The sequence below is a fragment of the Vanessa atalanta genome, chromosome 22 (genome assembly GCF_905147765.1).
Source record: "Vanessa atalanta chromosome 22, ilVanAtal1.2, whole genome shotgun sequence".
Classification (NCBI taxonomy): Eukaryota; Metazoa; Arthropoda; class Insecta; order Lepidoptera; family Nymphalidae; genus Vanessa; species Vanessa atalanta.
Window position 1 is genome coordinate 543,794 of NC_061892.1, and position 24,723 is coordinate 568,516.

The window sequence follows — 24,723 nt, forward strand, 5'->3', positions numbered from 1 at the left end:
GGTCACCACCGCCCATAGAAAATGGCGCTGTAAGAAATATTAACAATTCCTTACATCACCAATGCGCCACCAACCTTGGGAACCTAGACGCTATGTCCCTTGTGCTCACTCACCCTTCAAACCGGAACACAACAATACTGAGTATTGATGTTTGGCGGTAGAATATCTGATGAGTGGGAGGTACCTACCCAGACGGGGTTGCAGAGAGCCCTACCACCAAGTAAAAAATAATAATATTTATTCTTTTGCTAAATAGTAATTTGTATTGCTATGTTCGTTTTTGAATCAGGCATAACATCTTAGTTATGGCCAGTAGTATATTTATTGCAGTGCCAATGATTACGGAGTGTGCTTAATTACAATTATTGAACCCCTTTTGCACGTCTGTCTATGTGACATTAAATAGTTGTAATTTATAACTTAGTTACGCTTTGTAAATTGTTTTTTTTTTTCATTGTGATTTCCTCAGTCTCAGAAACTTCTGGAAATAAAAAGATTTTATAATTTTATTAATTAAAGTACTCAATTTTATATTTTTTTACGATAACATATGTTTTACATTTTTATTATTACCAATGACATTTCATATAAAAATAATTTTAATTTTATTTAAAATACGTACGAGCTTAAAAAAGTAATAAAATTGAAGCAAATCTTTAAAGTATTTAAAGTATTAAATTATTATAAAAATTACGGAAGGTGTAAATCAAATTATTTGTTTTGTATATAACACACCAATCTTAAATTTATGTACATACATAACCTTTATTCAAACCCATATAAGACTGTCTGTAAGAGATTCCTAGTGAGCGATAATTTTTATCATAGTCCGTCTTATTGTTTCCAGTTTTATTACTTATACTGTTTTATTGTAGATCAGAATTTTTTTTTTGTTGAAATGAAATGTTTTTACCTTTAACGAACAATATCTTTGTATAAACGATTGTTTAATATGTATAATTAATTAAAGCTGTAGGTCCGACTGCATGTTCCAATCTCCATCTTATTGCCCCTTCTGATAAACCTCGATAATCGGGATCGCGAAACTGCGAATGATAATACTATATGTACTATATGCGAATGATAACACGCTGCTTCTTCTGTTAGAAGTTTTATGTATATTGGTTTAGTAGTCTGGTAGTTATAGTAGTAATTTGACATATGTCAAAATCTATTTTAAATTAAAGATTTTTTAAAGAGGCTGTTATTGTTTTTTTTTTTTATTGTCTTTACATGTTTTCGTTTGGTAATATTTTTTTTTATATACTTCCTTTGTTTAAGTTAAGTTTGTTTGTTTAAGTAAGTTAAGTTTAAGATTTATGATTATTTTTTTAAAGTTTCGTTTGCAACTCTTCATACAAATTTATTCGAAAATCCATATATGCTTAAATCAACCTTTACGGAACTCCAATATCCCATATACACATATAGAAATGTAGAGTTGTCCGTACGTCCACTCAGCTCCTTTTTCGTACCGCCAAAGGGCGCCGGCATACCGTGTTTACGTACTGCGGTAAAAAAACTAACTCTTTTTTTCTTTTTTAGTTAGTGACCGAGGCTCAGGCATGTCGTCGCGGAAGTGTATATTTTAATTGCAAAAAGGTTGTAGTGTATTTTGTTTTTATTTATATATGTCGATGGAATTATTTATAGGATCGGATAGCTTTCGATTTTTTTTTAATGCGACTTAGTAAAGTCTATAGTGCCCGTAAATCCCACAACTGGGCTTAGAATTATCATAATAAAGGCTAGTGGTATAACTAATGTACGTACATGTTTTAATTTTTACATAATTGTAAGTACACTTTGTAATGTTAAGAACTATTTTTTTTCCATAAGCTTTACATTTGAAACATTTTTAAATTATATTTTACGCCCGCAGCTTCGTTCGCCTTTGGGGCGTATTTGTCTTAGATACCCTATGTCTATTTCTGTCTCCTGACAACTTGTATACAATTTTTCATAGTGTTTAGTTGAGTAGTTAAGACACGAAAGCGTAACAAATACACAAATTTACTTCTCATTTATAATATTAGATAAGTTGACTGGTCACAGTTTTTTATTAAAACCAAATACCACCATTGGCTTTTCATATTCATAGTTTGTTTATGTCGTGCTCCGACGTTGAGGAATACATCATGAGGAAATATGTCGGCTGCACTTCAGCAACCAACCAGCAATAAAGCAGCTTTGCGGAATAAGCTGCAAATCTTCTACCCAAGCGGAATTCATAAGCCCAGCTGCGTGACGGTACAATATTGTAATGAACCTGAATGCCAATTCTACGAACAAAATGTCATTTGATCGCATCTCATCGAATCGAATCGAAATTGAATCGTTGTCGTTCTGCTGTTTTCCTATTCTGTTGCGGTTTGATCGAAGTTGGATCGGAATATAATTGGTAACGTATCAATCGTTATAAAGTAGTAGTCGTCCCCTTTTTTTTAAATAGATACATATATACACACACTTTTACACATTAGTAAAAGTTTTAAATATTTTTTGAATCGTAACTAGTGAGAAAATCAGTTATAAGTTCATCGTTTTCTCGGTCTAATCTCCGATCGTATGACACTCAGGGACGCCATCTTTTTTTTATTTTATTTTAAATTTCAAGATGGCGTTCGATATGTGAATTTAGATGTCAAATTGAGGCAGAAAGGAGATTTTATCTCGATCTAGCGGCCTTGATGTTGGGCCATTAGATGTTGACCATTGTGTGATTTTTTAAACGTATCCCAAATATAGTTGTATCGTACGAAATGCATCGAACCTCCAAATCAGATGCTATATATGGTAACTTTTTAAAATTTAAATTTGATCCAATCGGGAGTTGTACTAATAAAAATGCAATTAGGTTTTCTGTCAAATTATTCTAGAGAAAACTTTCTGTATGTAAGAAATTGGTGTTACAGTCATTGAATTTAGAGTACGCGAAGCAGTTTATTCTTTGACATATATTTTTTTTTTTTCAGAACGGGTCGCATTGCCCGTCAGATTATAAGAGTGAGGTAAATAGGGAGTTAAGCATTATAATATCTGCTGCGTGACTGGTCAATTCTTGAGACTTGGCCTTGGATTTATACTCAGTTTCTAGAAGTTTATTCCATTAGATTATTTCTATATAAGAAAGGTAAGAATAGACAATGCGTTGAATCTGCTTTGAAGAAATTACGTGTTCCTATTTCATTGCTATAATTAATGTATCTGTTTAGAATTCAATTCAAAAATACTCAATTGTACTTAAATAAATAATTTTGATATGGATTATGATAGTAATGCCACCGCTCGTGCAGTTGCATATCGCTTATGAATGTCGCCAGTTTACTGGTCACTCAGAGTCCGGTAGCGAGGTATAATGTAGATATTATTGGTATGATAAAGCCTAATGACTTGTAGCTTTTTATTCTCACGGTGAGTCAGGGCTTATTGTTGTCTCCTTAGGTTATGAATTGGTATTCAGTGAGATTTTATATTACAAGCATCCGTGATATAGTCTGTAGACATGGAGGTAGGTTTCACAAGATACTTATTTAAAAAAAGTTTTTTTTTTTTTAATTATATTTATAGGTCAAGCATTTGAACCATCACTTCATGTTTATATCTATGTTTGTATGTAGGTATAACTATGTTTCATATCTATCATGAAGAAACAGGTTCAATTTAATACCTCTACCCACGTAAAGTACCTACTTACATACCTCGTTTTATGTTCATTTATTTATATATACTTAGGTATAAAAAAGGATCGATTAATAAACTAAATTAAATACACTTAATATTCGAAATGAAATTTTTTACTTAAAAAGTTTAAGCTTTAAAGTAAAGTTGTTTTAATTGATTTTAAATCATTTTAAATCAAAAAAATATAGAATGAAGCGCACAAGATTATTGATTAAGATATTTTAGAGACAGCCAGCTTACTTAATCAAGATTGATATACTCGTGTCGAATATTTTACAAATGGTAGGAAATGTATACTTTTCAATTACATACATTATAATTAAATAATTATAAATAATAATATAATAAACAATAATAATAAATATAGTACTAATGATTATTAATAGATTTTTAAAATTGAACTCCAACCAGGGGCAATTCCACTAACGTATAACGGTAATGTTAGGTTCCCGATTCCATTTCGATCCAACTTCGATTATTCCTCGCAAAAATTAATGTCAGCTTACCCGTAACTGACCGATTATACTTATTTATATCGGTTGCGATACGATATTCCGATCCAACTTCGACCGAACCGTAACCGGATCGTCGTGTTTGTAGAATAGCAAAACTGTTGAACGCTAACGATTATTAAATCGATTCTATTGCGATAAACTGTCAAATCGTTAGTCGAATTGGCGCCCTGGTGGGCGAAGTCCTGTAATCCTGGAATGAATCTTCCAGATCGATATTATGAATGGAAACGTTATAGTATAATATTTGCTTTGCAAAGTCATTTTTAATAAAGTTAAAACCCTTCTTATATGTACCGGAAAGTTTTTGTCTTAAAAAATACAGAAGGTTGCCCCCTTGAACGTGTTAACAATACCCAATATTTACGCCCACGATATTGTAAGTTTAGTTTTCTGAAAAAATGACGTCACCAATAATAATGTCACAAAACCTGTTAAGAGATACGTTTCTGTTCAACGTACAGAATTGAATAACTGTGTCTCGTTAACCGCGCTTCTTAACGTAGAAGAAGATAATTCATAGAAAACAGTGCGTGATTCCTGTTTTAGTTATGCTAACATTTTAATAAAATATTAAGTACATAAACAAAGTAGTTTTAACTAAAGGAGCACCTCCTAAGATCAGCCATGATTGGGAAATGATTGTAATTTGGGCTTATAGTGTTGCAACCTTCTAAGAAACTTTATGAAAATGGGAGTTTAAACATACTTATATAGTCCGAGAAAGCGTAATATAAGAAAACATTTGGGAATCCCAGATCTATATAATAAATCCTCCAATCCACAGCAGCTATCTGCGGTAAGCTGACAAGTTACTCACGCAAGCTGACGAAAGAATAAGGTATTAGGTATTTTAACGCAAAGCGTACGACGTGCTCACCTCACTGTCCTTGGGTACGTGTATCCGTGTGCGTTAGCGACGAAAAAAACGTGCGGTCAAAAACTCGTCTAGTTTTGTACTATGCTGGATGTCATTAATTACAAAAATATATTAACTTTATTACAATAATATATTATCTATTAATTAATTGACTTAATTAAGAATAACTCATTCGAATGATCATAAATTTAACAAAAAGGCAATTCAACTTGAAGGTTTATAGACGACACAAATTTTAATGTTTGGAAAAGGAAATAAGGTCTTTTATATACTATTAAGTTAAATAGTTTCGTTTTGTATATCATCGATATCGTAAATTAAGAAACTGTTTTTTGGAACTAAATAAATTTTCCTTTGTCATAGACCTATAACAAAGTAAGATGAGGAAGGTACACTACATAGTATTATACGGTAGATCTGGTCCAAAGATTACTAGATAGATTATAAAATTAATAATAAAACTCATTATAATAAATCAAATTGTAGGTTCTTCCGAGCACTTTTGAATCGTCATATTACAGGGACCAATTGAATGTGTAAGTTTATATGTATATTAATCTGCCGAGAAAAAGCGGTAATACACACAGTTGTTACTCTATTTCCTTATAGTATACTTAAGCCAATTATACAACCTACTAACTAATGATCAATAACACTACTATTAAAACTGCTATATTAGTTGGTGTCCCAGAATTATAAACATTATTTAAAAAAAAAATCGATATATAACTAACTAATAATTAAACGATTTTGATGAAACTTTTAATTTTCGATGGTCATATCTAAAGTCTAATCGAATAAGCGCGGATGCTGCTAGTAATTATTATAAGCCTTAGTTAAAAATTACTTGTCGTTCATTGAAATCAACTTGTTATGCAAATCAGTGCAAAATATATGCATGCTAATATGGTCTGACCTACTTCATAAATAAAGGTTAAGTTACGGTGTATGGTATGTGTTTTTGTGTTTTTTCAATTTGAGTACTTTACACGTCGGATTATGAGGCTGAGCAGGAATTACTAAAGGTTGGGATACACTTGAACTTTTAATATATTTAATTTACAGCAAAGGATTTCTGAACATGTTAATGTCTATTTTGATAAAGAATCGTATTCGTTTGTTCATTAATACAACTTTTAAATTATTAGTACATTTTTCTAATGTTAATAAAGAACAGTTGAAACGACTTTAATTTCAAAGAGCATGTTTTCTAAACAAGAAATATAATTGACAGCCATTTTATGAATAATTTAACCACTGTGAAAGGATTAAAAATGTGGTAAAATATGTACCAAATGTACACTCACCTTAATACCAAAATAAAAAAAAACTGACACATGCGAGCTACTGTAAAGGATTTATGACAATGTGAAGGATGGCTCAAAGATTATTAAAAAAAAGTAACGAACTCATAGGCTGTAAAAGTTTTAACCTTTTTTCTTTAAAACAAAAAAATAAGTGTCACTTTGACGTGACTGGACTGACTCCTGTGGTATAGTTTATAATTAATAATTATCAAAGATTTAAAGAATAGAATATCATGGACTATTTTATTTTTTTGAATAAACTTTTAGTAATTTCTATTCGTCAAAAGTTTATAATATTCTCATACAATTATAAATAAGGAAAATAAAATACATGTCACGAATGAATTTTAGTAATTAAAAAAATAGAAATGGCAACATTGAAACTTGACATTATTGTAGTCTAAGAAATTTGACAGTTACTCGTAGTAAAAAGATTAAGACAATCTCACGACAAGAAGCATTATTCAAGTGATTTTATTTTATAATACTGGATCGACACTGTCAAGTGTCATGTTCCTCAACAACCGTAAACTCGTGAAATTGCCTCGAAAGAGTTTATTCATCTGTGGCCCAGTCAACACATAAATAAGGGGTTTTTATTATTATAAAGCTATTTAAACGCGATTGAAGCTGCACGGAACAGCTTGTATTAGTATAAACAATGACTAAGCTGGTCTAACTGGAAGTGTGAGAGAATTCGTTTTAAGCAAACATAAATATTTATTTATTAGTTAATTAATGGTTTTACGTTTTATTGTTTGACAGTAAATGATAGGCTTACGTGATGGAATTGAAGTGACATACTTTAAATTTGAATTTCTTTAACTGAGGTCACGATGAGATTATGTCTTTTGTCATACTTTAAGAGCTTGAGATTAGGTATTACACTCAAAACCGAGATCGAACCAATAAAACGTAAGATTCTTTGTTAAGATATTCTCAGTGACAAGTTGAAATTAAAAATTGAACGTGTTACACTCTCGTACTTTGGAAAGTAAGCAAATACGTAAATACGTAGTCCGGATTTAAAAATTTGGAAGCCCCAAGCTGTAGCTCAGGTTGTCTTTGCCTTAATCCGACTCAGCTGTTGGTCCTGCGCCTGATCTCTGGTCGTGTCGGATCGTCTTATCGAAACATCATAATGCCTTCATTCATTATACCTTTGTCTCTGTCTTTGTGTATAATCATACTACTATTTATGCGTAGTTGGTAGTGTTCTAGATTGGAAATTCGTTTAGAACTAGAAGCAGTATTTAACATAGTCAGAAATAGGAGTTAAAACAGAAGTTTTACAATATTTTTCATATTTTTTTAAGTTCAATATATATATGAAAATGAAACCTGTCTGTTCATCTGTATTAGTTTTATTTGCAAATCAGTAAATAGATTTGATGAACCTCTGCAAAATATCAAGATAAAATCTTTAATAATATAATAACGTTAAATCAATTTAAAAATATACAAAACAAGTAAGTAGTTAGTAGGAATTTACTATGTTATCAACTTTTTTAAATTGTAACACTAACTTCAAGCACTTCATTATTTTTTAAGTAATGTCAATTATGATTAGATTTTTTTTACTAAGATTACGAATCCGTAATAAGATCTCGTGACAAAAAAACCTCTTTCGATCCTCTTAAAAACTCTCGAAAACCAATACCTTTAATAAGTATGGCAACATGTGTTGGACTTCCGAAATAAAAAAAACAAGAGATCGTAGTGTCGCCACCGTCACCGACCTATAAATCATTAGGGCGAGTACAGACAATATATCGACTATGGTCACTGACCTACGGGAGACGTAAAAAAAAAAACAAAATTCTCTTTCACACACCGGATATCAGAGCTGGCGACAAAAGTGTGGCGCCTAGTTTTTTTTTATTAACGAATGATTTTTTCGAAATTAAGCTCTTTTGATTGGTACTAAGGTTCAATTTTTAATTGCTCGTTCTAGATAAGCGTTTCCAAATTGTCACCGAGCTATTGTTTTTACGGATTCAACTCAAATTTCAAGTTCACAAAAAATAAGGCCTAAATCAAATAATGGCGTACTCTGTGTCACAATGTTTAGGAATTTGAGTCTTTCTTTAGTGAATTTATTCAAAACATTTCTTCATTTCGAAACGTAATTATCAGTTCCTATAAAACAGATAAGCTGTTACCATACCTGCGTTTTAATATAATAATTTTACTTGATAGTTCTTAGTGTGAGCTAGTGTTAGGTACCTGTATCACGTATTCTACCCACAATACAGCAAGCAGTATTATTGTGTTCCGGCTTGAAGCGTAAGTAAGACAATGTAACTATAAGCAAAGGTGTCATAACATCTTAGATCCCAAGGTCGTTGGCGAATTGTCTATGAAAGAAATAAGAAATATAAGACACCTCACAGTGTCTATGGACAGTGTCGATAGCAGTATTTTTTGTATGATATCGGTAGACGGCCGAGCAAATGGGCCACCTGATGGTAAGTGGTCTGTAAGAAATATTAATAATTCCATTTACACACAAATGCGCCACCAACCTTGGAAACTAAGATGTCATGTCCCTTGCGCCTGTAATTACACTGGCTCATCCAACCTTCAAAACGGAACACAACAATTTTGAGTACTGTTATTTGGCGGTAGAATATCTGATGAGTGAGCGGTAAAGTCCTACCACCAAATGATTACTAATTATCATGTAGGTCACTCGCTAGTCGGCCTATCAATTATTAATTATAAAAATATGGCCCACCGTTGGGACATTTCCGAGCTGCTACTTTGTCTTATAACTGATATCCATAGACTAGAGAAATGACATTTGAATACTATTTGAATAAAATATATTATTTATATTTTTATATATATTTGTTTATGAATAAAAATCAAATAAATAACTCTTAACGATTTGTGAACACTATCATCATTCCATCTTTTATAATGTGAACAATATTTTGATATATTTAATTTAATTCATAATATGATAGGAATTTTAATTATTGCAAGAATAAAATAACATTTTAAATTATTCTAGTTAATGAATTATTTATTTCCAACATCTAAATCACTATTGTGAACAAATATATAGGAGACTACTTAGTACCTATATGGAATTCCTTTAAAAGATTTAGTTTGTACAGACAGCGAAAAATAGCCCACGACTTATTTATACATTTATTTAATTAATGTATTCGTAATATAAATGTACTTTATATTATATTATGTTTATCGATATATTCGGTTTGACTTTGTTTATTTACAAATAAAAACTAGAGCTCAAAGTTGCCAAGCATTGACGAATAGTCCATATCTCTTACAGAGCCAATTACCAAATAGATGGCTCATTAAAATATATATAAATTATTGATGATCAATGAACAAACACAGAAGAATGTATTAGGTTCTTTTTGATTTGAATTGTGAGTCGTTAGTTTAAATCAGTGCTAGTACCTAAGTACGAGTACATCGAAGGAGCTGTGAGGTAAGTTAGTTCTTCTCTTAGGAAATAGGCATTTGTAAATAGTATTATTGAGAGCTATTCAATTTCACATTATTAATATTCAAGTTTGTTTATTTTATCTTATATTGATGCAATACTCTTATCTTAAATATAATTACTCAATTCAACATATAAATTTAAATTAACAATTTACCTTTATAAGTAAGGAATAATATTCGACTTATTTATGTTACATAATAAAAAAGAAAGTTTAAAAACAACAGAACTAATCCCTACGGCGCCAACCTTATCAATGTTAAAAAAAAAATAACAAATATTTTGTCGACACGTCACGGTCATGAAAAAAAAAATTGCGATCGTCAAAATCTCTGAGAAAAAAGGCTATTGTTGTAAAATAGACGTCACACGAGGCTATGGAGTTGTCAGTTTAATTTGACAGCTGTCAAAGTGGGCGTTGTTTGCGGTAAATTATGATAGATTTGGGTGATTGGTAAAATATTTTCAAGTATTTATTAGTTATTGCTTCGTCATTACGCACCTTAGATCATAATTCGTACGTTTTTGTTTTATTTTTAAAATTTTAACTACTTATGTTATTATTTATTATGATAATAAATACTATTCAGGAGATGAATTATTACTGTAATATAGAATAATAAATGAATAAGTATATTTAAATGTATAAATCTGTATATAAAATAACAACTGCAAATGTTTAAAATAAGCTAACAAGTAAGATACTTTTGGACATACATATATGTTAAAATATCATACTAATGTAAAAATGAGTATTAATTATTAATATTTTATAAAAAATATATTTCTTAGACATTAAATACCTTAATTTAGATACCTCACTTATAAGGTTTGATCGTCTTTTTTTATTAGTAATTTAATAAAGGTTATTGTGACAAATACTCGATAGACTTAAAACTCATGTCAAAACCTAACAAATCGGTTCTAAAGTCGAAGCGAGCAAATGAAATACACGTACATACAAATCGAAAAACATTACCCGTCTGAGATTTTACAGCCAGGTAAAGAAATATCTAAAGAACTATCTAAAGCTACAAAAATATGATTTTTTTTTTAGAGTAAATACTTAAAATGTTACCTTGTATTTCTAGACATATCTCATAAACGAAGTATTCGTATACAATTTATGTTTCTTTATTTCTTGAGTCATACTTATTTTCCCATAACACTATATCACCAATAGTAAAATATATAGATTAATAATCCCAGCCCACTAAACTGAACGGGTTAAAAAAAAATCTCGCCCTTTATCGAGTGTCCCCATAAAAGACCTATAAGATTTAAAAAAAAAAACAAAAGATTTCGAAACCCGGCCTTATCTCAGTCCGGCGCCAGTGGTAGCGAGGCGGGGTGACTTTTTTTTTTGTTTCGAAGCGAAAATCCAACCTCGTAATTGACAGAATTTACGCAGCTGATAAAGAAGGTTTTATATCATGAGCCCGCGGCATTGTCTGTTCTGAATTTAAATCACAATTTTGTTGAAGTCGCTATGTGTGAGATAAAACTGAAAATATCAAGCGAATCCTTTGTAACCGTAAAGAGAATTCTAAATATAGATATTTAATCTAAATTTGAAACTTTAAACTTATTAAATACATCTACATTATTATTGTGATTTTGTCTAATTTTATTTTAAAATATTCCATTGACAATTATTCTCCTGATATAAAGATGTTTTATTATTTTCTCTTGAAAATAACTCAGTTTTTTTTATGGCATTGGTTGGCGGAAGAGCATATGGGCCACCTGATGGTAAGTGGTCACCACCGCCCATAGACAAAGGCGCTGCCATTCCTTACATCACCTATGCGCCACCGATTCCATTTATTTTAATTTCCATTTCCATTTTTTCGTAATAAATGGAGCGAAAGTTAATTATTGAAAACTTTTGTTTTCTTGCTCCATTAAATAAAAGTACGGAAGTCGGTCTAGTATATAATTATAATTGCACAAAAAAAAAACTCAAATGTCTTGTAATTGTAAATTTATATGTGTTTTTATATTATTAATAAAAAATCTAATAATTGAGTTTCTTTTCGGTCTTTCGGTAAAATGGAATAATAAATGAATTTGAGAGTAATACTTTGTTTAATATTTTAAGCATTTCATGAACGGACGCGTTACACGATATCTTCCTGTTTATACTGGTCTGGTAGTTACGACTGGGTCTAAAACAAGTTCTCAGGATCGAACCTGCGACTGTCTCATCTCCATGCTCGTTAACCATTGAGCTAAAGACGCTTTATCTATCATATCTATATATAGATGTTGATTATTACCGGTCTCGTTGATAGCTATCGTCTGAACGTCAGTACATCGGCTTGTATGTTAAAGCGTTACTATCAGCGTTTAGTTCTATTTTAAGTATTATTATTAACTATGAAATACATGATTTTCGTTTTCTGATAAATGTTTAAAACCGGTTTAAACTAGTTTACGATATTTTGTCGTTGAGGTAAGAATTTCTTACACGCTTGCTGTGTGAAAACTCTTCATACACAATCCAGTTACATTAAGTTTGTTAAGTTTTTTGTTCTTATGCGATTCTGATTTCATTAAGTCTTATGTGGACTTAGTAAATATAAAATGTTGAAAAAGAGTAACTATTGAGTTTGTTGCCGGTTCTTTTCGATAGAATCTACATTCCGAACCGGTGGTAGCTTTACTTAATATAGTTTGTTAAATGACGATTCAAAAGTGCTTGTAAAAGCCTACTTAAATAAAGTACCCTTATTTGGATTTGATTTGATATATTACGTCTTTTTTGTTAGTTTGATAGATTATTAATAACAATAGAATAGTCTAATTTTGAAAGGGTCCGTTATCAAATCGAAATAACTTAAAAAAATTGGTCCACCCATCTGGTGATATAAGAGCCGGCGCTTGCTTCAAAGATCGTTCAAAGCGCCGGCGTCATGCCTACACTAGGTGCAATGCCATAGTGCTATTGGAAAGCGTGTCTTGTTTATTAAGACTTCAAAAAGTAGGTGATCAGATAGATTTTTCTTGTATTTTATACTAGATATTACTAGTATCCGTTTGTATTTCACCCTGCGTTCGTATATATTTCTTTTTCTATCTCCTTATTTACAATGCAGTAGTTGCTTCTCCCGACTGCGCTCGGCTATATTACAGATATACGAAAGAAAGATTTTATTAAAACAGACCAGTAGCTCCTGAGAGTACCGCGTTCAACCAAATAAACGAACTCTTTAGTTTTATAATATTGGTACATCTAGTTTGGAACATAATTGTGTTACAAAAGTTTAAAAGAATACAAACTGTCGCGTTTACAACATCAGTAACTTAGTACCAAATTTGAATTTATATTATACTTTATTAAAGTATTGTTTTTCAAACACATTTGAATCATACTTTTGTAGTGAAAAAGTAAGTATATGTACCTACGTAGTTAGGTTAGATTAGTTTTGCGCTAATTAAATTAAGTACATAAATAATTCAATGATTTTTGCGTAGGTACTTCAATTTTGTTAAAGATATTCCGTTTGTTTATTTATTGATAATATTTGACCGTATTTCAATAATAATATTAAACGAGTTTCCGACTGCTTCTCTGTACGTCTAAGACGGTGTATTCGAACTTTTATTTTTTCATGTTGATTGTTTAATAATTGTCAAGACGTGAAAGATTAATAAACAAAAAAATTAACGGTCTCTCTCGCATTGTAAGTCAATCACGTATAAGTTAAGATACCAACCGATCAAAATTTTAAAATATTTACCCCATAAATGACTGCGGTTAGTTGTATTTTGAATAGTTCGTATTATTTAATTATGTTATCTAGTAAATTCGTTCATAAATCAAATAATTTACATAATATAACGAACAAGTTCAATACAACGCACTCGATCTAATCTGTTGCAATTACTTGTTGAAAACGAATGTTCTGGTTTCATTGAAACATTGAATATTTATTAAGATTTGTAACTTAACTCGGTTCATAAATGTATTCAACTAAATGTAACATTACATTAATTGTAACAACAAAGTGTAATTTATTTTTTGTTTAATTTATTTCTATTTATATAATAAAGAATATAATATTAACATGATACAAAACTCTTCTTAATGTTTGCAACTGTGTACACAATAACAAAATATTTAATCGATAATATAAAGTAACGATTATCCTTATAACATGAAAACAGAAAACTGAATTCTTAGAACTTGCTATATGAAACTCACTCACATAGAAATGCACACGTGCAAATACATCAGTAATTAGTAAGTGATCAATACCGACCATAAAGAAGTGCAACCCACCGTAGAAACTAAGACGTTAAGTCCCTTGTGGAATTACTGTCACTAGTTTAAAAACCAAAAGTAAAGTCATTGGTCCAGCGTCACACGTAAAGAGTTCACACTTTCCGGTCGGATTTGCCGTCCCATCGGTTTTTGAGAGTGAGGAAAACGAGCACGCAAACTCGTACACTTCGTGTCCTGCGCACAAAACTCTCGCAAATGCACGCCGAGGCTGAAATCGGTCGAGAGAATATAATTTTAAAAACTTTATTTATTTTGACTACCAAGACACTTGTCTTTGTTCGATTTTTGAACTAAAACTGCAACTAGATATTTAACTTTTAAGAAAAAAACGCCTGGATTTAAGCTCGGGTTCCGTCACAGGACACTAATTGTGAAAAATAGCTTTGTAAATCTGTTTATTTTAAAAGCAAAGCAACTGTGCGAGTTTCTTGCCGTTTCTTCTCGCTGGAGGCTGCTTTCCGAAACGGTGGTAGTGTTTAAATATTGACGATACAATAACGCTTCATTGTGAAGTTTACTTGAATAAAATTGTTTTAATTTGATTTGAAACAGGTCAGTAAATTATTAATTACGAGTCAAATGTTTATAATATACATTAAAATGTCCAATTCCCTACCGCCGGGCCAGTCGGATATTTAAACCGAATAACATTCATTTCTCGCTTAATTAGATCAAAATCTCCGGCGCCTCATGTTCCAGCAATTTTAAGGACTGATAAAGATCTTACTAGTTCCGGTTCGACGGACAGTGTCGTTTGTTGTTATAAATTGATCCTTATGTCGTATGGGATACGGTTGATATATTTTTTTTTATTATTGTCACGTGTTAAGACAATGTACGTAGGCGTTTGTGGATAGAATGAGATTTTAATATTGGAGTCGCTTTGAAGATGATACCGAATACGAATACTTTAGTTTTATCGAAATTATTTAAGATATTTTATTAACTACTGATCAGACGGATCAGTGGATGGAATACATGGATCTTCATTTATGATTGCAGGTTCAATTCCGGAATGTTATTCCTAAGTTAGTTTTTATGCTTGTGAGGTAAATTGTCGAAATTTGAAGTAGGTACTACTATAATTACTTATAAAATAGTGTTATATACTTAAGACTTCTCTGAAAAGTATTATATCTGCTGGTATAAGCTTAATGCGCCTATATAAAAACGTCTCACGATTTATTACTAATTATAGGTAGACTCAATAAATAAATGAATACTCTTGTACTTTCGGTACAGAAAAGAGAACCTTTATATTTTAAAATCGGTTAATAAATGTTGTTTATCCCGAAGTTAACTCAAGTTCAAGTTGAAATAACATTCAACAATGCATGAAGCAGTTGAAATAGATTAAAAATATATTAAAAAGGTAAAATTTAATTATTTAAATATATTTTTTTATTGAAAGGGAAAGTCACTGAGAACCCTTTCCATTATATTTGGTTAAGAACGAATAGTTAATAAGAAAGGGTGGTTCTAGGTGCACTATTATTAATTGATTGCTTTATTGGTCTCATGGTTATTTTTCAGGTTTTTGATCCTGTTGGCACAGTTTCAAGAGATTCTTAAACTGGGTTTGGTTACTAAAAATGTTATAAGTAATTATTCGTAGTCACCGAAAGTTACTAAGTAAGATGTTTGAATTTTTAAGACGTTTGATCCCGATGGACAGTTTCGAAAAACTTTTATCCTGAGTATGGTTACTAAAATGTTACTAAAAATTATTTGTAGCAATCCGAACTTACTAATTGAGAAGTTTGTAGATACAACGTGTGCTATATAGACATAAAGAAAGCATAATTATATTTTTGTAAATAATTATTAGAATTGTTGAATTAAAACGAATAATATAAAATAAAGAAACCGCTTCTAAATGTTCCCACTGTTGGGCCAAGGTTTCCTCTCGCCTTTGAGAAGAAGTAAAGGAAACTAATAATGTAAGATTTTAATTCGTTAATATTAATAAGTATCCACACTTAACATTTATTTAAGTATATTTATATGTATATATAGATATTATATTTTTGTGTCCGTTTCATAAAACTGTACGCAGAACCCCAATATGTGTATCAGAACAAAAAACAAATAGAAAATAAAATATATGCAACATATGCGAGCGACTACAGGTGTATGTTTTACAGCGTTGAGATAATTTCGCGTTTACTTAGCGTTTTACTACCGTAGTGTATGTTTGTACTAGATAACGTATCTCCGAAACATATGTTCGCATTAGCCCCCCTCGATACCCCATGGCCTACCAGCATTTTTTAATGGATTCACACTCGAAATTATTGAGCGTAAGTAGGTAGCTTCCTATCGTGTACAATGAGGCTGAATGTATTTATAGTAAGGCTATCTATTTTACTCATGTTGTGAAGCCTTAAAATTCATACAAAGCAAAATAAAGGAGAGAAACCCCCCTTAAAGTCAAACTACTTTCTTAGCTTGATTTTCAGATAGATAGATAAAACATAAGTACGTTAAATAATAAATGCATGTTCCTAATTTTTTGGTCGTAGGGTTTTGTGCCAGACCGTCTGGACGGGTACCACACTTATATATTCTACCGCCAAGCAGCAATACTTAGTTTTATTGTATTCCGGTTTTAAGGGTGTGACTACAGGCACAAGGGACATAACATTAGCTCTCAAGGTTGGTGGCGCATTGGCAATGTAATGCTTAATATTACCATCAGGTTGCCCCATTTGCCTGTCCGTCAACATAGAAAGCCAACATTCGTCAACATTTAGGTACTATTATAATCAAAATATGCAGTTAAGCTCTTTTAAATATTTGTAGATTATATTATTATGTTCTGAGTGTAAAGTTACTCTTTAAATAGTAATGAAAATAAATAAATGTTTATTTTTCGAACACCATGTATTATTTCCAAGTTTAGAAGTGTGAAAGTGATGAGTTCGTTTGTTTGTCCTGCTTTCACGAACCCGTGTGTCGTGTTGACGATGCACGCGGATAGTCCCAAGCTAGAGAACTCAAATTAACTTTACATCCACTGGTATGAATACTACCTATACATACGGATATACATCGATATGATATTATAGATATTTTATGAAATTCATAGAGGTACTAAATATTACGAGTGTGTCACATTTGGGAAGCTGTAAGATTTAACTCACGCTTATATTTAGAAGCTTGTAAAGATATTATGTTTGTGTGTGTATGTCTATACACATATATATTTATTTATACAACATGTGCATTATAGGTAATCATTTACATGTGACTGTCGGTATAATCCCACTTTATGAGTATAACACGCTATTATAATCTGAAGCACACATTGCCCAACCACTCATGCAGGTTTCCTTACGGTTTTTCAATTTGAACACGAAATTATTTACAAACACAAATTATGCATTTAAAACTCGGTGGAGTTACCTCGGGTTTGAACCCGTCATCTTCGGTTAAAATTTACCTGTTACCACTGAGTCGTCTCGGTTTATCTACAATTTTTAATAATGAAACGATTTTCATTCTAAAACGTTACCTAATCCCCTGAACGTAGTCTGCGTCACGCGCAACGGTCTTCGTTGAGATACAAGATAGATTTGAAAACAGTGTGATTGTCTGGAGTTATCTGTAGCGGCCATACCTGCGGCAATTTATAATAGTGTTGTCTTAGATTTTCGCGATTATTACACATTGAAATAAAACTAGTTTTTTAACGGATTTAATCGCGTATATTAATTATTTTATTTTAACATCCCGACGTTTCGAGCACTTTGCAGTGTTCGTGGTCACGGGCAGACAGACTCGGGATGTTAAAATAAAATAATTAATATACGCGATTAAATCCGTTAAAAAACTAGTTTTATTTCAATTTATAATAGTCTTGTTCAATTGTCGACAGTAAACATTATTGAAAATTTGATGAAGGAATTACGCATTATTATTAATTTGATTATTTTTACAAGTTATAACAATAATATATTTTATTACCAATATATTTAAATGTATTCGTGGAACAGATTACTTATTCATTCTAAATAATAATAATAAAATAAAACAATATTAGAATGAAATGAAGCTGATAACTTATTATAGGTATGTATCTTAAAATTCTGTGAAAAATATATAAATTAATAAATAGAACATGGAACTTAATTTTTATTTCTATTTGTTTAAATTGCTTATAAAGAAGAGTGAGCAAATAGGTACCGAGTTTCTTGACGGTTCTTTCAAGGAAATCCTGACACATATACGCACAAGAGGATATTATAAAACAAATTATTTCTTACGTGAAAATATACGCCTTGGAAAGTATAACGAAATGTCTGACTACAGGCCGTTTCAAACGGAAATATTAAAAATTGCATTATTAATAAAACCGTTGAAACAAAAAAGACACGCTGAGTTTCTTTCGCCGATTCTTCTCAGGTCTGAGGTGTTTCTTAACGAAGCGGTGATAGATTATTTTTTCACTTGACAATAAGTTATGCTTCTATATTGCATAAATATTTTTAAGTTATAAATTTAAACAAGTAGCTCAAACATATCTTCTAAATATAAAATTCACTTTTTCTAATCTATTCGAATCTCGAACTCCTTGGTTATTAAAAAAAAATGGGTCCGCATAGACGGAGACCGAAGTGATTTCCGGCTAAAGGCGTAAATTAGTAATGCGTTGATCATAGATACCGACACGTGACTTACCATTAACACAGACACGTTTACATTCCGATATATTGACTTTTATAACAACTAATTATTATTACAATTGAAAATATAATAGAGAAAATATTTACTGTAAGTTATGGATAAAAAAGTAAATTTTTCGATAAAATATTAAATATTATTTATTGAGCTTAAGAAGTCATCTGTTTCCCTCTTGCGAATTTCAAATCTATAATGTCAGAAAGAGAGAAAAAATTTAACTAAATAAAACTAGAAACACGCCGTTAGTGAGGTTTGTAAATTTTACTTGCGACAATTTCGATGGATGGATGTTTGTTTCTTAATCACGCTAAAACGGCTAAGCGGATTCAAATGCAATCTGGCACACAGATAGATATTCTGGACTACCACATGAGATATTTTTTGTCCCAAAAAATAAACATATACCAGCATGTCATTTAATAGTCAAATTATGTCTGTCATGTAAATTATTACAATATAGTTTTAACTTAGTAACGAAATCTTAACTAGAAGATCAGGAAACGCTATGACGGCTGGCCAGGTCTAATTTTGAAGTAAATAATTTAACAATATGCTAATAAATATTGCATTGATATTATTTGCATTTTATTTACAAACTTATCAAAGAAATATTTATACAAGATTTTTTGTTTTTTTTTTTTTTTAATATCAAGAAGTCCATTACATATAAACAATTTAAATTAAATAAATACAATACTCTGTTTCAAATTAAATATATTATAATACGTTAAGAAATTAAACTACAAATATTTTTTTTAAATAAGTAAATTTCAATCACAAACAACGTATACATTTTCCCGTAGTATTTTTTGTGTCGGCGGCCGAGGCAAATGTTTAGGAGGAAGGTGCGAACGCTACCGACTTCGCACCAATAAAACTTGCCCTGGTGGTCTCGCTTTATGAGGACCAGGTATAGGGCAGAACAGATAAACGTACGGATACCTTTTTATACCATAAAAAATACCAATCAGGATGAATAATTTGGTATTTACTTAAAATGATTTCACTAGATATATTTTTAATCTATAAAGCACAGAAGTTCGAATTGTTTGTTTGTATGTTACACTATAAATCTTAAATACCGCAAATTATTGTGTTTAATTACTTGTTATACTTTATTAGTTCTTTATTATTTATTTAAATTATATTTACAAGAGGTTGACATTTATTTAGTTAAAAATGTAGTCAAAAGTAAAACTACAATTTTATCCGGATGGTTTTTAATCTATCACATAGTCGATAAGAAGACATAGAACGGATTGAAAATCAAATGAATATGCCTAAAATTAATAAAGCTTGATTAGCTTTAAAAAATTTAGTTTGCTTTTTTTAAATTAATGTGCCGCATGTATTGCTTTATACAGTCTTTTGTATTTTTGTAATATCTCATTTAACTTTTAGTCGAATAAATAAAACAGCGTAAAATATTTATCCTAGTCTACCTATTTTCTATAATTTTGTACATAATTTGAATATAATATTCGGAAAAATTGTAATATGTATTATTAAAAAAAAAACAGCCAAAAATAAATACGCATAGATGAATAATAATGAGCTCAGATTAAATAAAACATTCTGTAGATAGTTTTTCTATAAGCACGAGTCAATACTATGCAAGTCTTCAAACGAGTTAAATCTAAAAATAGCCGTTAAGCTGTGTGTTTGTCCTGCTACTTAGTGCGTACAATAAACCTCGCTAAAGGCAAGCGTATGTTTGTCTTTGTGCATTTTTGTTATAGCATACCTTTGAGGCTTGTAACTTTAGATTTTAAGTCATATTTCGAATTACCATATCTCTCCACCTATACCAACAAATGAAGACGTTTATTTGTAATTTTAATAACAACTAAAAAAATGCTACACCGATATACATAAAACTAATACTAGAAGAGACAGCTTTTTACGAAGAAGGTTTTAGTATATAATAATTGTAACATAAGTAGATACACTTTGTTATATAAAATTTTATGAGATTCATGTTTTTGTAAAATAATAGAGCGTTACATGTAGGTAAGTGATCACTGCCCATGGACATTGGCCATAACAACCACCAATGCATCACCAACCTTGGGAACTGAAATGTTACATCCCTTGTGCCTACACTCTCTTACCCTTCAAACCGGAACACAATAATACTAAGTATTGCTAACTTGAGTGCTACCTACCCAGGCTTGCACAAAGCCCTACCATCAAGTAAGTTGCTTTTATCAATACCCTTATTTAATTTCACTTATTTATATGAATGAATTTTAAACTGGTTTTTGGTACATACAATATGGTGTCTATGCACAATGGAATCTAGTTTATTAAATTATAATAGTTTTAACACATGCATCAAATAAAAAGGACATATATTTATATGTCCTTTTTATTTATTAATTATAATAAAGAAGATTTATTAATATAAAGAACTCATAAATATTTTATTTATAGTTTTATTTAATTAAATATTTTTGGTATAAAAGAATCGTCTAACAACTCGGTTATATTATTTTTTAAATTACATAGATACATTTAAATACAATGACATTATTAAGGATACTTGTAAAAACAACGAAAACTAAATCGAAGTTTTTTATTCTATACAAATATTGTAAAGAGGTAAAATTTGTTTATTTGCATGTATTAACTAATAAACTACTTCTAAATTGTTTTTTAACTGATAGAAATTTACATTATTCCTTAGTACTGGTATAAATTATATTTATATGTTGTCATTCTCTTTATAAATAAATCTTTATCAATAATAAAACTAATATAATATGAGATATTAATATGTTGATAGACAAAATTAATTAATAGCTCCTTATGTTATTTTAAATAGATGAATCTTAGATATCTTTGTAAGAATTTCAAAATATCAATATTTATATTGTTAGAAATGTATTCCGATACATATATCTTATAAAAAGGCGTAATACTTCCCACGATGTAATAAATTTTTGGGTAATGGCGCACGTTCTTAACCGTTCAGACGATTGCCATGACTATTTAAAACATAGCCAGGGTTCTACCAGTAAAATATATGAATACACAAGAAAACATAACCTACGTAATTAATCTGTTGGAAAAGAGTAACTACTGAGTTTATTCTCGGTTGTTCACGATACAATCTTCATTCTGAACCGTTGTTAAATTCAAATTTTAACTAATCTTATTCAAAAGTGCTGTGGAGTACAGATTAAAAATAAATTTAAGTATGTTTTTTTTTTTTATGTTTATGCTGAGATGACCAAGAATCATTTAGGTCTTACATAATGCTAGGTTCAAATTGAAGTGTTGATCTACACAAGTTCTTTACATATATAACATCGGAAGGAAACCATCCCAACAATGTACTCCCAACAACAATTAAAAGAGTATCGTAGATTAAAACCTCGCCCAATTTTAACATGCTCAAGGCTTGGGAAACAAGTAACCCCATATCGCGGTACCTGGTGGTTTGAATCCTGTACGGTTCAGCAATGGATTATTTCCCGTCTGCTCGATTTCAACCCAACATCAAAGTGACTACTATAAATCTCCCAACCCTCTAATGGTCGGTCTCGCTTGCATTAGCAAAAATAACGCCGGGGTTGATTCCTCCCCGCGATTTATAAATCAATCAAGACCTCCCCTTTCGCATTTATTGGTTAAATTTTGGATGATATGATTAAATTATACGTTTTATTTAAGATTAAGATACTAAAATAAGTTTAGAATGTTCTAGAGTGTGTGTGGTTTTTTTATATAATCATTTTTATATACTTATTTTTAGAAAAATAAAATATTACTTATTAAAAAAATAAAAAAACTAGGTTGGTATATAAGTAAATATTTAAAACTATATATTTGAAATAATAAAAAATAATCCTATAATTTTATTTTCACTGATTAAAATAAATAGCTTATTATGTTGAATAACATTGTGTAATGAATAATTTATTTAATATATCTACTATATTTTTTTATTTGCGCCTCGAATAACCAACATTTGTTAAACTTGAAACAGTTTATCTCAAAAATAATATAATGTCTTTATATTTTAACATAAGTAGATAATGTCGGTCATCGAATGTAGACAAAATTGTTTTTTTTTTTTAATCTCACGAGCAAAAGCGCAATATGCGATTCTTACGCTAATCTATAAAGCAGTATTATTTAAAATATTGAAATTATTATTATATTTTACAAATATATGTATTTAATTATAAAATAGGCTTTAGTACTTTTTTTTAAATTACTAAATACATCTTTATAAAGTAATACATCAATATTGTAATCTTGTTTCAATTTTATCATAATTAATCACTTTATGAAATTTTACTATTCCATCCAACATATTTTTTTTTAAGTAGAGTTCCAAATTTGAAATTATTCAATGGTACAACTTAAAAATCCTATTAACTTAATCATTATATTTAAAAATAGGTATCTACATTATTATTTAAAATAGTAGTGAATATAAATAGATAAAACCAATATAATATATTGGATTTTTCATAAAAATATCTAAGATTTTCTCTATTCTTAATTTTTTTTGTAAAATATAGATTTAAAATTGCTTGTAAGATCCTATTTGAATAAAGTATATTTTTGTAGAAGGTTTTATTATTAATTAAACTGGAAAATTAAAGATTTAAATGTGCTTAATCAAAATATAGTGACATTGTATCTCTTTTTCTTCTTTAGTTTTTCTATTAGTCTATTGAAACAATGTCATATTTTGATTGGACTGAAAGTATTATAAATAAAAAAAATATACTAATTTTTAATAGTTTATATCCCAATTAAAATTTTATTCACTTAATTCATTCAGTAGTATGATTCTAGATGTAATAAGTTTGTCGCTTACATTATTATAGCAATTTCTAGATTGCTTTTTTTTTTTAATTGATTCACCAAGTCATTGAAACAATGACTTGTTATTTTTATATCTATTGCTACATAGCATTCATCTTTGTCATTGATATTTAAGATCATAATAGGTATTAAGTATTCCTAAGCATGATAAATCTCCCTACCTACCTGAAGATTTTTTTTAAATAGTACATACCTATATACATATATATGTACCTTCCTAAAGGTATCTATAGACCAGGATAAAAAAATATAGAGTCAACTTACTGGGCATCATTTCGACGTGAGACGACGTGTCCATGATGGTGTGATGGTGCAACATGTCTGGCGGGGACTGCACCAGCCCGCCACCGCCGCTGGCCATCACCATCACTGATGATGGTCACTGTCCCCGTGATGTATCACGCTCCACGACCGAGCCGTGCGCGTTCTAGGGTTAATCGACTGACGTTTTGAGAAGCAAGTTTTTTTTTTCGTTTTGTTATTTTATTTGTTGTTAAAATTAATTAAAAATAGAGATTTCTTAACAACACCTAAACCAGTTCGAAACGTAACACATATGTTCTATCACAAATAAAAATTACACTAAAATATGTCAAAGAAAAACGCACTCGGTCATTAGGCACTTCGGCATAATTTTTTTTACAAAAAAAACTGTCTGTGCCAGCACACACACATCTCGTCACGGCAGAGGCCAAGCCCACACTGCCGTATTATATCTATAATTCTATGGATCGACGCCAAAGCGCATGAGCAGAGTGCCCTTCGTCGGGATTGGTCAAATTTTAGAACGCCTTTTGTAACGTCGGCTCGCGATACGTCGCTAGCTTCCCATTTTCCCGCCCTAATCGACGGTGCCCTCACAAAATGGCGCCCCCCTTATAGCCTTTTGATGCTTTTTTGAACATTTTCTTCGGTAAAAAATAATCCTGTTCGAATATAATGAGCATGATTTATGGTTTTGATCCGTGGTCTCTTTTTTCTTACCGTGTTAATCTAGTCGTGTTAATCTTTAGAGTTTTTTTAAACGTGTTGTTCGTGTTCGGTGGATG

General features: G+C 30.4%; 1 protein-coding gene across 2 annotated transcripts in view; it reads right to left on the reverse strand.

Annotated features, from left to right (window-relative positions):
• Positions 1-24,358, reverse strand: part of LOC125072683 (insulin gene enhancer protein ISL-1) — a 50,699-nt gene extending 26,341 nt beyond the window's left edge. For both annotated transcript variants that reach the window (XM_047683347.1, XM_047683346.1), the window contains exon 1: positions 23,939-24,358. In XM_047683347.1, coding sequence (XP_047539303.1) covers positions 23,939-24,041 — 103 coding nt within the window. In that variant the 5' untranslated portion in view covers positions 24,042-24,358. The remainder of the gene's footprint in view (positions 1-23,938) is intronic.
• Positions 24,359-24,723: the final 365 nt, after the last annotated feature.